General features: G+C 57.4%; 2 protein-coding genes across 2 annotated transcripts in view; one reads left to right on the forward strand and one right to left on the reverse strand.

Moving 5' to 3' along the window:
- LOC128062819 (zinc finger protein 28 homolog) overlaps nt 1-6887 on the reverse strand; it is a 148776-nt gene extending 141889 nt beyond the window's left edge. The window contains exons 1-6 of the mRNA XM_052655255.1: nt 6808-6887; nt 6339-6430; nt 6204-6260; nt 3085-3177; nt 1594-1720; nt 1416-1511 (exon numbers count right to left, since the gene is read on the reverse strand). Of these exons, the coding sequence (XP_052511215.1) occupies nt 1416-1511; nt 1594-1627 (130 nt within the window). The 5' untranslated portion in view covers nt 1628-1720; nt 3085-3177; nt 6204-6260; nt 6339-6430; nt 6808-6887. The remainder of the gene's footprint in view (nt 1-1415; nt 1512-1593; nt 1721-3084; nt 3178-6203; nt 6261-6338; nt 6431-6807) is intronic.
- LOC128062818 (zinc finger protein 850-like) overlaps nt 1-14642 on the forward strand; it is a 782010-nt gene that overhangs the window by 180444 nt on the left and 586924 nt on the right. The window lies entirely within an intron of this gene.

The raw sequence follows: 14642 nt of genomic DNA on the forward strand, positions 1-14642 counted from the left end.
AGATGAGGGAGTTCACAGAGATTTAAATCGAACATGAAATGTGGCCGGAACAAAGAGCGGGCAGAGGCCACAGAAGGAAATGCTTATTAAGTCTCTCTTTGAATCTTTCTCCATTCTATTTAGCAAAGGTTTCTTCGCTTGCTCCACTTGTTTACATTACATTTACAATGTAAACTTTAAAAAAGATTATGATGATGCTAACTAACCAATGTTCAGATCCTGGCTGTATATGCCAGTCTTCAACATCAACTAGAATCTCAGCTAGTGATTCTAGCTGAGAGAGAGAGAAAGCATCAACAGAAGGGGAAAAGACCAGTTCTGTCTCAGGAAACCAGCTCAGAGAAAGCCACCGAGTTCGAAGATAAGAGGAAAACTTTCCCCCAAAACACTGTTCCAGTTCTCCTGGGTGTACGATGACCCTGGGAGTATGATGACCCATGGGAGTTGGTGCAGTTGATGACTGTTCTATGGATAAACTTTCCTCCGAAGTATGGTTTGAACAAAGGGGTCTTACAAGATTCTCAACTCTTTGGGGACGATAGTCATTTCCTATTATGGGAGCCACCATGAGGAATCTGTACTTCTGAGTCCTTGTGATTAACCTGATGTCCCGGAAATAACGCTGCGACGGAAATCTCTGCACTCCCTGTGGTTTAAACACCAGCACAACACCTGCACGAACATCCCATCGGATCAGGATCAGAGTCCTTTCCTGAGAGCCAGTCGCCTGCCTGCACGGCTGGTCTGCACACAGACATCCACCCGGATCCCAGACGGATCCCAGCCCAGCCCAGATCGCCTCCAGACCTACCGACCTGTCCTCTCCTTTTCACCTTTCTCCTCGAGGCTCTATGCTCCAGCCTTGTTCCCCTGGCGTGAAACTGAGAATGGGACTTTTTCTCCCGCGAGTCCCTATTTACACTTGTCACACGTGAGACAGCCCTTTCTATTGCACTTCTGTGCAGAGACGTGTTGTCTCGCCCCCGGGAGGGTGACTTCTCTGAGGGCTCCCCCTCAGCTTCCCAGCCAGCACCTGCGGCCTCGCTCAAAGCTGACACAGGGAAAATCAGTCAGAGGAAGACTCTGAGTGCCAGTCATTTCATCAAAGCGAAATAAGACAGAACTACACCAGCATCAGCCTCGTGAAGAGCAGAGATGCCTGCGTAAGCCTGAGTGACGGAAGGTCAGAGGAGCTGGAGACAGACGAGGTCCAGAGAGCGGACCAGGGTGGTGTGTGGAGGGAGGGGAGCGCAGATGGAGAGGAGAGGCTGGGGAAAAGGAAACGTACAAAGCCCAGGCCTCGATTCTTTGATTTTCCCTCGCGGGCGGGGCAGTTCCGAAGTCTGGTGGTGGTCCCAGGCGTCCGAGGGCGCGGAGCTGTGGGTTCCTCCCCCCGCCCCGCCCCCAGTGCTCACCTGGGCACTTGCCACTGGTCGACTTTCTCTTCACAGCCCAGGGTTCCTTCCTCTGTTCCAACGACGAGATCATCTCGGGCTTAGACAGGCAAAGCCCTAAATGCGTAAGATGGGGCGAGCGGTCACGCATAGGTCGGTCCTGGGGGCGGGCAGGGCGGGGCGGCCGGCCGGCCCTTACCCAGCGAGGCCAGGTTCCTGTAGTTCTCCAGCATCACGCTCCGGTGCAGGCTCCTCTGGGCCGAGTCCAGCCAGGCCCACTCCTCCCCGGAGAATTCCACCGCCACGTCGCCGAACGTCAGTGGGCTCTGGGGTGACACGACCGCGGGCGCGCTGGACCAGAGCTCACGCCCCCCCAGGCCCCGTACCCCGACTGTAGCTGGACTTCAGAGAGGAGACCCCGCTCTCGTAAGAGGAGGAAGCAACCAGGGGTGGTGGGCACAGAGGGAGACCTCGGGGGGAAGCACCTCTGCTGACCCCTCGGTCTCGGACTTCTGGCCCCCAGAACTGTGAAAAATCACTGTGTCGCTGAAGCTGCCCACCCTGCGGAGTTCTGTTGTGGCAGCCCTCGCAGACTAACAGAGGGGCTAAGAGTTACTTCCTCTCCATGTTAGCTAGATTTTATGTGTAGAGAGTAATGTCTGATAATGTGGAAATCCAGTTAACGATTGGGCCTCACTCAGTCATAAACTTCAAAGAAAAGAGAGAGTGCCCCTACCCTTGGAGAAGTGGCAATTTTGTGCAGGTGACGGGGGCACACAAGTAAGACACAGGAGGAGATCAATTCAAACAATAAACAAGGGAGGCTGAGTTGTCCCATGCACAACCGGTACCAGAGCCTTTTCTACTGTGAGGACAGTCAAGTGGTCTGGATCAGCACAAGAATGGGGACACAGAGACATGCTCTGGGAAGAATCCCCAGTGTTTCCGACTTCCTGCAGGTAATAACAAGTCCTTTTTCCTCTCCGGGGGAAAAAAAGAGAAAAAGGAACCGGGAAATAAACCCACGTGACCCACGTCATGAGCATGGCACTCAGCATGTGAGGTCCTTCAGAAGCCCTGTGGACGCTGACCAAGGCCCCGCCTTCCCACTTAAAGACTGATACCGTTTCACTGGAAGTAGAAAGCCCCTTGGAGGTTCAGTATCTGTCGAACAATATACAGTCACATGTTCCTTAACTCGCACAGACTTTGAAGACATCTTTAACCAAACTGTGTAGACGGGTCACAAGGGTTGTGAGTGTGTATTTATCCTCATATTCACTGAGTCGTACATATTAAAAATGTGCAGCTATGTGTCAATCTTGCCTCAATAAAGTGGTTTAGAAACAAACTAATGAGCAAAACATTTCAATGCAGGTATTTTTTGGCAGATATTTTCAACTGCGTTCAAAGGCACAGGTGCTCAGACAGGGGCTACTTTTCTGCTTCTTTTCTGACCCAGTTCTAAAAGACCGGTTTTTGCAGATTCCAAGCTTCCATTCTAAGTCTTCCTGCTCCTTGGCTGGCAAGCCTCAGGCTTTATTTCCCCCAATATTCAAACAGCTTTCAGATATTCCTTACTAAGCGAAGCAAAACATATACAGTATGTGTAGCATATCAACTGCATACAAATGACTGTGTCTTTATATAGCACACGCTGCACACACCACAGATGCACACACTACTGCACCTTTACAGTAACTTTCAAGCTGGAGCCGGAGGAAACGTTGCCTGTTTTTCTAGCATCTGTCACTACGTTGGTGAAACTGGAACTTGTGGGGCCCTGAAGGAGAAGAATACAAGTTCAAATATTTTCTTGTACTTGGCAGCTGGGTTTTTCTGGCTTCATTTTTTTCCTTGATAAGAAACGCCCCTTCCCCACCTCTCTAACCCCATATTCCAGAGGGGCCCCATGTCAGAGTGGGTACACATCCTCTGAAGCTGTTTTCCCAGTTTCTACAGACAGCTCCTCGTACACTGAACTAATGACTCTGGTTACTTCTCTGAATGTTTCTGTCCCCCTACCCATCACATGCTGAGATCCCAACACCCCGTGTGATGGTATTATTTGGAGACAGGGACTGTGGGAAACCATCCACCACCGCCCGCCCATGAATGGGATGAGTGTCCTTCTATAAGAGGCCCCAGAGAGCTCCCCAGCCCCTTCCTCCGCGTGAGGACACAGTGAGAATGTGCAGGTCCCGTTCTCATTCCTCTTGCTATTATACAGATGCGTAGATTCTCAAAGGGGTGTCACAGAGTCCCACCTGTGACTGAGGAAAGACACAGCTATAGAACCTGTGCCTCATAGAAGAATGTGATCCGGTGCCCACTGTCATAATGAAGACGAGATGGGCTTCAAAAACAAAGAAATAAAAACTACAGAGCAAGCTTATCCTCACAGAAAAATACCACGCTAACATTTTACAGGGAAAGATGAATAGAAAATAATACAGGAAAAAACACAGTAAACAGGGTGTTGTTGTTGTTGTTGTTGTTCAATTCAATTCAGGTAATTTTTCAAGTGCACAAATGAAAAGCTTGTAATAAATTATTTTGGTGACATTTACTTTTTTTTTTTTTAGTAAACAAGTAAAAACTAGAATTCTAGCTTTTGAGTCCATACTGCTATTTCACCCACATATAATTTTTAAAGTATTTTGCTTTCATGTAAGTTTGGTGAACTTAATCCACAAGGTAAGAAAAACTTCTGAGAATATACTCACAGGAAATAATCAGAGACAACGCACATTCTCAGCATTATTATTGTGACACTATATTAAATGGTGAAACACTGGCTTCCAAGAGCACTTCAGTAAGACTACGTTCACATATTCATCCACCATATGTTTGCTGCATCAGGCACTGGGGCAAAGCTACCGAAAACTCCTGCCTGTGTCAAATGTACTTTGTGGTAAGAGAATCAGACAAGAGAAAAGCACGTAAATTAAGTATATGGAATGCTGAAAAGTGCTAAGGGTCTTTAACAAGTAAAGCAGGGAAGAGGGATGTGAGGAATTCGGGTGGGAGGCTCTGAAGTTTTAGCGCAATCAGGAAAAGGAGAAGGCAACTTTTGGAAGGCAAAGTGCGTGACGGGGGCGTGCGGTCCACATCAGAAGTGGGGCCGGGTGGCGGGGAGCCCTTCAGCCCCGAGAAGGGGAAGCCACACGAGCGTCTGAGCAGACCTCGGCAGCAGAAACTTCTCTGGCTGCGGCGCTGCGCGGGGACCACGGGGGCATGAGCGGAGGCAGCCGGCGGTAAGATAATGAGGACCGAGGCGGTGGTGCAGGGGCGGTGACAGCTGTCAGCTTGTGGGCACACCGTGAAAACAGCGCTGACAGGATCTGCCAATGGACCAAATACGGGAGGTGAGGCCAGCAGAGGAGACAAGGACTGACGCCAGCTTTGGCCTGAGGAACTGGGGTAGGAAACTGCCGCAGACGGGCAGAGACAAGATGCGGGCAGGGGCTGGTTTATGGGAGGACCCCAGGAGCCTGGGGCTGGATGTGTCCGCTGTGAGCTCCCTACTGGACACGCGGCTGGACACCGAGGCCTGGAGCGCAGAGAGAGGACTGGGCTGGAAAGGTGGACCGGGAGAAGCTGGCATGTGGCTGGTCCATACAGGCGAGAACAGGGGAAGGCGGGCAGACAGACAAGAACAGAGAGACTACTACAGGGCCCGGAGGCCCAGCGACAGCTGCAGCTCAGGATGATGAAGAGCTGCGGCAGCGAAGTCAGGAAGAGGGGCGCGCCCGGTGAGCTCTTTCAGGGGTGGCCGGTACCCGTTTCTGTCAATCAAGTTTCACTGGAACAATGCCCCGCCCAATCACTTAGGTGTGCTCTGTGACTGCTTCTAGAAGGCAGAGGGGAGCAGCTGCAGCAGAGACCTCACAGCCTGCAGAGCCCCAAATATTTACTGCCTGGCCCTTTACAGTGACAGCCTGCCAACCCTGAACGACCTCAGACGCCAGCAACAGTCAAGAAAGACCAAGACCCGAGGGCCGCCTTTGGTAGTGTGGATGGAGCTCACTGGGCGGCTGAGCCTGGCTCATACATGGGTGAGCTGGTGATGACACGCAGGACGCACAGTGGACAGAGACAATTTATCAACATTCTGAGAAGCAACACAACCAAGTGGGGAAAAGACGGCCTTACACACGGCACCAGGGCCGCCCTTCCCTCCTCTGTCTGCCAAACCTCTCCTCCTCCTGCAAAACATGAGGCCTGGGACTTCCCTGGTGATCCAGTGCTTAAGAACCAGCCTAGCAGTGCAGGAGACGCAGGTTCGATCCCTGCTCGGGGAACAAAGATCCTACATGCCGCAGGGCAGCTAAGCAACTAGAGAGCCGCGTGCCACCAGGAGAAGCCCTTGCAGAGTGACCACACAAAGTCCATACGCTGCAATGAAGACCCAAGCACAGCCAAAGAAAGGTACTGAATGGGGCTCAGAGATCACCTCCCTACCCTTCCCCGACAGGTGCCGAGATGCCGAGAGTTCCTCCAGCCCATTCTCACCATGCTAGAACTCACATTCAGAACCTTGTATGCTTCCACGACTTTCCACTAACAGGCTGTGAGCTCCCAGAGGGCAGGGGCCAGGGCTCAGCCATCTGTCTCTCCAGGGGCTGGCTCAAAGAGGACATCACACAAACCAGGTTCAACACAAGGGGCTGTCCTGTCTGTGCTGAGCAGCACCTTTCTGCTCTAGGGAAGGGCTGACTCAGTCCTTCAGTGACCGACAAACAGAGGAAGACATGGAGAGGAAGCAGGGAGGGAGGCCCTGGGCTGCCCCTGTAGCCCACCACTCACCAGAATGTGGGCAAATGGGAACCAGCTCCCCCGACAGGTCTCTTACACTGAAAACTTCTAAAAGAAAACAAGCGTCATTAAGTCCTGAAAGGCAAGCTTGCCTTTCAGAGAGGAGAAGAGGGAACGCCCCCTCACCTGGGACGTGGCTTGCCATTCAGTTCCTGTCCCGGCCGCCTCCTGCTGGGGCCTCCTCTCCCGGAGGGCGGCCGTGTCCCTGGAAGGCAGAGCTGGGGGAAGAGAAAGCAGCAGCTAGAGGCCAGGTCTCCATCTGGCTCCCTTCCTGCCGCGCCTTAAACAACGGCCACAAATACGAAACGGATTCAACAGGTGGAGAATCAAACGCTCCAGCATGCGCGGCCAGGGACCAATTTTGAAGGGGCAGCCGGAATAAGGTCACTAGCCTAGAGGGGCAACCACGCTGCGGAGGCGGCTTTCTGGGAGCACCGAAACAGCGGGGTGTCCGGCGAGGGCGACCCGGACCGACGCTCTCAGGCTGTTTCCAAGCTTTGGATGCCCGTCCCCTCACCCCCCCAGCCCAGGGACGCCATTCACCAGAACCTGGGCCCCAGGAAGGCTTCGGCCCCAGACCCCACGCTCCCCTCACCCTGACAGGACGGGGTCGTCCCGTCCGCTCGCCACCCCCACCTCTGTCCTCAGGTGCCGTGGTCGCCGCTCCTCGCCGGCCCTTAGACGTGGGGCCACTCCTGGAGCGCGGCCTCCCCCGGGCCGGGCGGGCGAAGGCGACCGCGGTCCCCGCGCTCCGGCCTCGGCCCGTCCTGGCCTTGGGGCGGGGGGCGCCTCGCCGCGGCGGCGACCCCAGCCCGCGGGGCCCCGCGCTCACCGCCCCGCGCATGTCGGCGCCGCGCGCGCCCCGCCGCCGGCCGCCGAGCCCAGCGCCCCGCCGGGCCCGCTGGGAGCCGGGCCGCGCGCCGCCGCCGGAAGGGGGCGCGTCCACCGCCGCGGCGCCCTCTGGGAAACGGAGTCCCGGCCGGCGTCGCGGAGGCGCCAAGGGGAGCTCGGGCAGCGGCGAGGCCAGGGCGCGGCAGCCCCGCCCCAGGTCAGCCGCTCCCGGCCCTTCCGGCCCGCGGCGGCCCCCGCAAGCAGCGGGGCTGGCGGGGCGTACAGGCTGCCCCACGAGACAGAAGCGTGCCGCAAGGGCTGCCGGGAGTCGTGCCGGCCTCGGCGCGCGCAGGCGCAGTTGCAGAGGGGGTGGGGCCTGCGGCGAGGGGCGGGGCCGCGGGGATCGGAAAATGATATGATGGGCAGGACAGGTGGCGCGGTCCTTGCGGGGTGCCACCCATCAGAACTGGGGGACGCGCCAACAGACGGGCAATACTGGGCCTGGGCAGGGTCGAGACATGATTGTGATGGGGTGTCTGGGGAGCAGCGTGCCTTCGGTGTCCGGGTCTGCATTCCCCCTTGACCTCAGGCGGGTCCCCTCTCCTGTTACAAGGAGTCTCCCTCATCTGTCAGCCCCATCCTCCAAATGCCAGGCCTCAGCGACCGGCGGGTCCAAGCAGTCTTTCCCCAAACTTCTCTCTGGGTTGGCTCCTTTCTTTCATTCGCTTGCCATCCCCTGGGAGTGATATGCCCAGCCTTGTAAATACCACCAATTCCCTGTCAATGAAAATAATCGATGAATACTGTATAATAAAAATAGAAGAATTTTATTTGAGTCAAACTGAGGACTACAGCCCAGAAGACAGCCTCCCAGATCATTCTGAGAAATTGCTCCAGAGAAGCATCGTTTTCAACAGTTTTACGTATTGTAGGAACAAAACGTTAAACAGGTCAGGGATAGGTTTCTTGAAGTTTTCAAAACAAACGGACCGCCATGCATACACGATGCCTCGGCAGTTGGCCTTGGCACCTGGGAAGGAAGTATTATTGATGGAGTACCGGCACTGGCATCCCAGGAAGGGAGGCAGCACAAGCTTCACTTCTGGTCCGTGTGCCCTTTTCTTTTATAATTAAAGCAGATGTACAACGCCTGTTTGATAGACCACAAACAAGCTATTTTAGTTCAGTTCAGTCACTCAGTCATGTCAGACTCTTTGCGAACCCACGTGCACCAGGCCAGACTTCCCTGTCCATCACCAACTCCCAGAGCTTGCTCAAACTCACGTCCATTGAGTCAGTGATGCCATCCAGCCATCTCATCCCTTTTCTCCAGCCTTCAATCTTTCCCAGCATCAGGGTCTTTTCCAATGAGTCAGTTCTTCACATCAGGTGGCCAAATTATTGGAGGATTTTAGTTAGCGTAAAATTAAAATTAACTCACGTATAAGGCAGAATGACTTCCCCGTATCTTTTAAAATCCTGTCCATAACATTTATCATTATCTGAGTTAGCTGACCTTTTTATGGGCTTCCCTGGCGGCTCAGTTGTAAAGCATCCGCCTGCAATGCAGGAGTCGGGGGTTTGATCCCTGGGTCGTCGGGAAGATCCCCTGGAGGAGAAAATGGCAACCCACTCCAGTATTCTTGCCTGAAAACTCCCATGGACAGTGGAGCCTCGCAGGGTCCATGGGATCGCAGAGTCAGACACGACTGAGTGACCCCCTCCCCCAACACACACACACAATTCTCTCTTTATGATTTTGAACCAGGGAGACTGGCACATGTGGGCTTGATCCTGGCACTGTGATGTCAGCCGCGAGTGAGGAGGGAACCTCACGGAGCCTCTCAGAGCCTCGGTTTCCGCAAGTGCATCACCGGGGTGGTGGTGTGTCTCCTGGCCAGCACCAAGGGCCTGAGCACGAGGTAGCGAAGGTTCAGTGAGCCCCCACCTATAGGAGGCCCCCGTAGACCTCAGCCTTCATGCTTGGGCTGGTCCACCAAGGTTATGTGTTGTACCATGTAGAGAGGATGAGGATCACATGGTTAGACAGCATCACCAACTCAGTGGACTTGAGTTTGCGACCTCCGGGAGATACTGAAGGGCAGGGAAGCCTGGCGGGCTGCAGTCCACGGGGTCGCCCAGAGTTGGACGAGACTGAGAGGCTGAACAGCAGCCACCACCAGCACCGAAGTGTCTGCGGGCTCCCCACTGTCACGTCAGCAGGGTCCTCCTCCCGCCGGGAGCTCGGGTGTGGAGGCGGTGGCCGTGGGGCCGAGCGGTGCCCCCGCCTTCTTGCCCGCGGCGTGCGTCTTCTGGTGCCGGATGAGCGCGGAGGAGAAGCTGAAGGCCTTGCCGCAGCCGCCGCACTCGTAGGGCTTCTCGCCGGTGTGCACGATGTGGTGCTGGACCAGGTAGGCGCGGTTGCTAAAGGCCTTGCCGCACTCGGGGCAGGCGTAGGGCCGCTCGCCCGTGTGCGTCCGCCGGTGCAGCGTCAGCGACGAGCTGTGGCTGAAGGCGCGGCCGCAGTCGCCGCAGCGGAAGGGCTTCTCGCCCGTGTGCACCTTCTGGTGCTCGAGCAGGGAGGACACGTGGCCGAAGGCGGCGCCGCACTCCGGGCACTTGTAGGGCCGCGCGCCCGTGTGCGCCAGGTGGTGCTGCACCAGGTGCGAGCGGTTGCTGAAGGCGCGGCCGCAGGCCCCGCACGCGTAGGGCCGCTCGCCGGTGTGCGTGCGCCGGTGGCGGCTCAGGTGCGACACCTGCGTGAAGGCCTTGCCGCACTGCGCGCAGGCGAAGGGCTTCTCGCCCGTGTGGATGCGCCGGTGCTCGGTGAGCGAGGCGCTCTGGCTGAAGCGCGCGCCGCACTCGGCGCAGGCGAAGGGCTTCTCACCCGTGTGCACGCCGCGGTGCTGCGCCAGGTGCGCGGCCTGCGTGAAGGCCTTGGCGCACTGGCCGCACGTGTAGGGCCGCTGGGCCGTGTGCGTGCGCTGGTGGCGGAGCAGCGCCGAGGAGAAGCGGAAGGCCTTGTCGCAGCGCGCGCAGGCGAAGGGCTTCTCGCCCGTGTGGATGCGCTGGTGCTCCCGCAGCGACGAGCGGCTGCGGAAGGCCTTGGCGCACTGGCCGCAGGCGAAGGGCCGCTCGCCCGTGTGCACGCGCCGGTGCTGCGCCAGGTGCGTGGGGCGCGCGAAGGCCTTGCCGCAGTCGGCGCAGCGGTGGGGCCGCTCGCCCGTGTGCACGCGCCCGTGCGCCGCCAGATAGGAGCCCTGGCTGAAGGCCTTGCCGCACTCGGCGCAGGCGTAGGGCCGCTCGCCCGTGTGCACGCGCCGGTGCTGCGCCAGGTGCGCGCTCTGGCTGAAGGCGCGGCCACAGTCCGCGCAGGGGAAAGGCTTCTCCCCGGTGTGCGTCCTCTGGTGCAGCGTGAAGGCCGAGCAGTAGCTGAAGGCCTTGCCGCAGTCCCCACACTTCCACGGCTTGCTGGGGCCACCGCCCGCTCGCTCCGCCACCGCCTCCGGCTCCGGCTCCGTGCTGGCGGCTGTCTTCTTCAGGGTCCTGCGCTTTCTTGGAGCACCGCGCCTCCGGGGCCGGTGGTCGGCCTGGGGAGTCGGGGGGCTGCAGCGGGTCTCGGGGGTTCCGGCGGCGAGCTCACCCTGCTCGGGCACCCCGTCCCCAGTGGGGTCTTCCTTGCGGGCCTCCTGCTTCAAACAGGCTTCTGCCTTCTCTGGCCCGGCCTTGGACCCGCCCTCGGGTTTGGGGGTTTCTCCCAACTTGGAGCTCTGGGGAGCGGCGCCCTCCAGGAGTGCTTCCATCCCGGCTTTCCGAGCTGCTGCCTCGATTTCACACCTTTGTTATGGGAAAAGTAGGGGAGGAGAAGCGGGAGAGAGACAGAAGGAAGGAAAGACAGAAAACAACGGAGAACCAAACTGGTCTGTCTCGCGCTGGGAAAGGGTCTGCGCGGGGGCTGTCCACCAGCCGCCTGGGTCAGACCGGTGTCCTGGGGCCACTTTGTGCGTCTGTTCAACAGGACATTGAACAGGATCCCGGGACACAACTCTCCGATGCCAGGAGCACCCCCATACCCGCCAGGTGCGGCAACCAAAAGTCTCTAAACCCTGCTGCTAGGGATTCAACTGAGACCACGCAAAATGTATACCTAAGCCCTCACTCCTTGTGTGTGCAAACGTGCTCACGTGTGTACAGCAGTCAGTATCTGCCACTGGGGGCAGCCCCCTGCGGGGGAGCGGGGGAGTGGGGGACTGTGCTGGAGGTGATGGCATCACCGCCTGAACACACCCTTCCCTGAAAGGCCGTGGATCCAGACGGTCGTGTGTCTGCCCCCTGGGCCTGAGCCTCCCTGGAAACTGTCTTCCATGAAACTGGTCCCTGGTGCCAAAAAGGCTGGGGCCTGCTGCTTTAAGCTCTTGCCACATATTAGCTCTTTATTCCACAGTGAGGCTCCTGGAAGTGGCGATGCCAGGGCTCCAGAGCTTTCCCCTCTTCCTCTCCCCCCTCCACTTAAAGTCACCAATGGCTCCATGAAAGCCTCACTCCTCTCCATGGCCGCACAGCAGCTGCCCAACTTCAGCCTCTACCCCACCCTCCCCTGCTCTGAGCTTGCCCTTCTCCAGCCAAAGGCCTCCTCCTTGTTCCACAAACGACTCCGGGCATGCTCCTGCCACAGGGCCTTTTCACTGGCTGTTCCAGCTGCCTGGAAGGCTCTTCCCCCAGTGCAGGCCTCATTGAGGGAGTGATGGCGTGAGCATTCTGGGCTGTGAGCACCGCCAAGTACAAAGGGTCTAAGGTGGGACCACAACCAGGGTGTCAGAGGACAAGTAAAGGGGCTGGGCGCGGGGCGAGGGCAGAAGCGTGACCCGGGCAGAGAGCAGGGAGACTCAGCACGATGCAGTGAGGGCAGGTGACGCAGGGTCTTCGTGCAGGGTGAGAGCTCTGCTGGCGGGACCCAGGCTGGGCCGGTCCCAGTGTGGGGTCACCCCTCCGGCAGCCCCCGGGCTTGAGCAGGGCCTGGCTGGGTCCCCAGAGCAGATAGTGGTACCCACCTCGTGGGTTTGGGAGCACTGGGTCCCATCCACGTCTCTTGGGCTGTGGCGCGTGTCCCAGCTGCACGTGCCTCCCGCGTGGGTCCAGCTGATGTCTGTGCAAGAAAGCAGCAGGGACGTGAAGGCAGATGCCTGGGCAGACACCGGACACAGGGTGTCCCCACCGTGTGCGTGTGGGGACAGTAGGTGGAGTCAGGGCGGGGTGGACCTGGGCCGGGCAGGTACACAAACAGGCAAAAGAAGGGGAGACACAGACACGCTCAGAGGCAGTCACATCACCCACAGACACACACGGGGGTGGCACGCGACTGTACTGGGGGAGGGAGACGGGTAACAGCATCCCTCCCTTGGCACTCGGAAGCCCTTACACTCCCATATGCTGTGGGTGACAAGAAGGCTGGCCATCTCACACACGTGCACAACTCCAAGTGCACCTGCGGTCACGCTTGCCCACGCACACACACGGCTACACACACGGTAAGTCACACATGGCAGCTGCCCAACAGGCAGGCCTGGCCGGGGACACCGCCCGCAGTGGCACACCCATCACATGCAGTCACGTGGTGGGCAGAGCTTCACACAGGCCCAGAGTCACAGGTGTGCAGGGTCTCCCCCACGCGCACACACACACAACTCCACGCTCCTGAGGTCTCTCATAAACACCCCAGGCAAGGCCCTCCACACGCAGGCACGCTCGGGCACACACAGACCATCTGGCTCCAGGCTGGCAGACACACCTGCGGAGCCTTCCCACACAGGTGCAGACCCAGGAACTGTGGAATTATATACCTCACACCTACCCAGGAGAACACATTCCACACATGCTCCAAGTCACACAAAGACAGACGTCCCCAAGTGCTCGAATTTTCGGGCAAAGGCCGCGAGGGTCAGGCACGTGCCAACCGATGGTGACCCTTGGGGACGGACTCACGAAGTCACACGCACAGGTGCACGGGCACAAAGTTCTGGTGTGACAGGCGGGCTCACACGCACGGTGACACATGCAGAACACGTCTGCACCGAGACAAACTGCCCTGAGTGGCACGCGGGGCGGGTGAGGACGTACCGGGGACACACAGACAGAGGGGCACGCGCACGACAGCCGCGCGTGCGCACACCGCACCCCGGCGCCCTCGCCTCGGGACCAGCTTCGAAGGCCTCGGCGGCTCCCGCCAAGCGTGGCGGGCTCGAGTCAGTTTCTCCACCGTCTCTGGCCCTACCTGGTCCACGCGGACCCCCTGCGGCCCCTCGTCCCGCGGTGGCGCGGACATGCAGGCCTCACGAAGCAACGCAGCAGCCTCCACAGTCGGGCCCGAGCGCCGGGCCGACCCGCTGTGTGCACGCGCGCCGGGAGACCTGCGGCCCGTTTGGGGCTCCCAAGAACTACAACTCCCAGAAGACGCCGCGCTGCGCCCACACAGCGACTGAGGCCCCCCGTGCCGGCGTCACCGAAACTACAACTCCCAGAAGGCCCAGCGTCTGCACGCTGTGGAAAGAAGACTCTCAGCCAGCCTCTCCAGGAGCCCGAGGAGGGCGGGGCCGGCAAATGGGGGCGGGACTCCGCGTCCTCGAGGAGGGGGCGGAGTCCGCAGAGCCTCAAAAGACAGGATCAGAGAGGCTAAGTCAGTCACCCCGGGTCACACAGCACTGTGGTTTGCATGCCACAGTTCACCATTAAGCAGTGGAAGTCATTTGTCTCAGACGATTGCTGTAGTTCCAGCTGAGAACAGAGAAAGTGGAAAACTCGCTGACGTTGGCAAATGATTATAGCAGAGGACTTGAAATGGGAGCCATTATTGGCCGGCCGTTACCGTAAGTGCTTCTCCATAGAATTCGACTTCCTACATTATTCTCTTCATAGGGTGAGCCTTCGTAAATCATTCACTTGGCTATTAGAGAAATGGGCACAAGCTCAGTTTTAGATAGTTGGGAAGGCAGAGAAACGTGTGAACGTACAATCATGTATGACACAATAGATGTATGTCACCGGAATCACAAAGCCCTGTGAGGCACCATATTACTTTATGTTCTCCCAAGGCTGCCCGTTAAACCGTTTAACACCTGCTTGTATTATTAAACTGAAGTATAGTCGCTGTACATTATTATAAGTTTCAGGTATACAGCATAGCGATTCACGATTTTTAAAGGTTATACTCCATTTATAGTTAGTATAAAATATTAGCTATATTTTGTATTTAGCACAATATGTGCTTGTAGCTTATTTTAGACGTAGTAGTTTGTGTTTCTTAAGCCCTATTTTACGCCTTCCACCTTCCCTGTCTCTGCTGGACATGCTGTCTTTACCCTTCCATTTTTTATTTCGTATGTAGACCTCCACAGGCATTGTGGGCTTCCCCTGTCCTTCTGGAACCTTCCAGCTCCGTCTGGTAAGAATATGGCCAGTGCCCCTCCCAGCCTGGGCCTCAAGGAGCAGAACCTCTCTCCAGCCTACAGACTTGGGAGCATGAGATTAAAGGATTGTTCTCTTAAGCCACCAAGTCTTTTTTTTTTTTTTTCTGGTTTCATTTTACATTTGAAGATTTAAAAA

This window comes from Budorcas taxicolor, chromosome 18, assembly GCF_023091745.1.
Source record: "Budorcas taxicolor isolate Tak-1 chromosome 18, Takin1.1, whole genome shotgun sequence".
NCBI lineage: Eukaryota > Metazoa > Chordata > Mammalia > Artiodactyla > Bovidae > Budorcas > Budorcas taxicolor.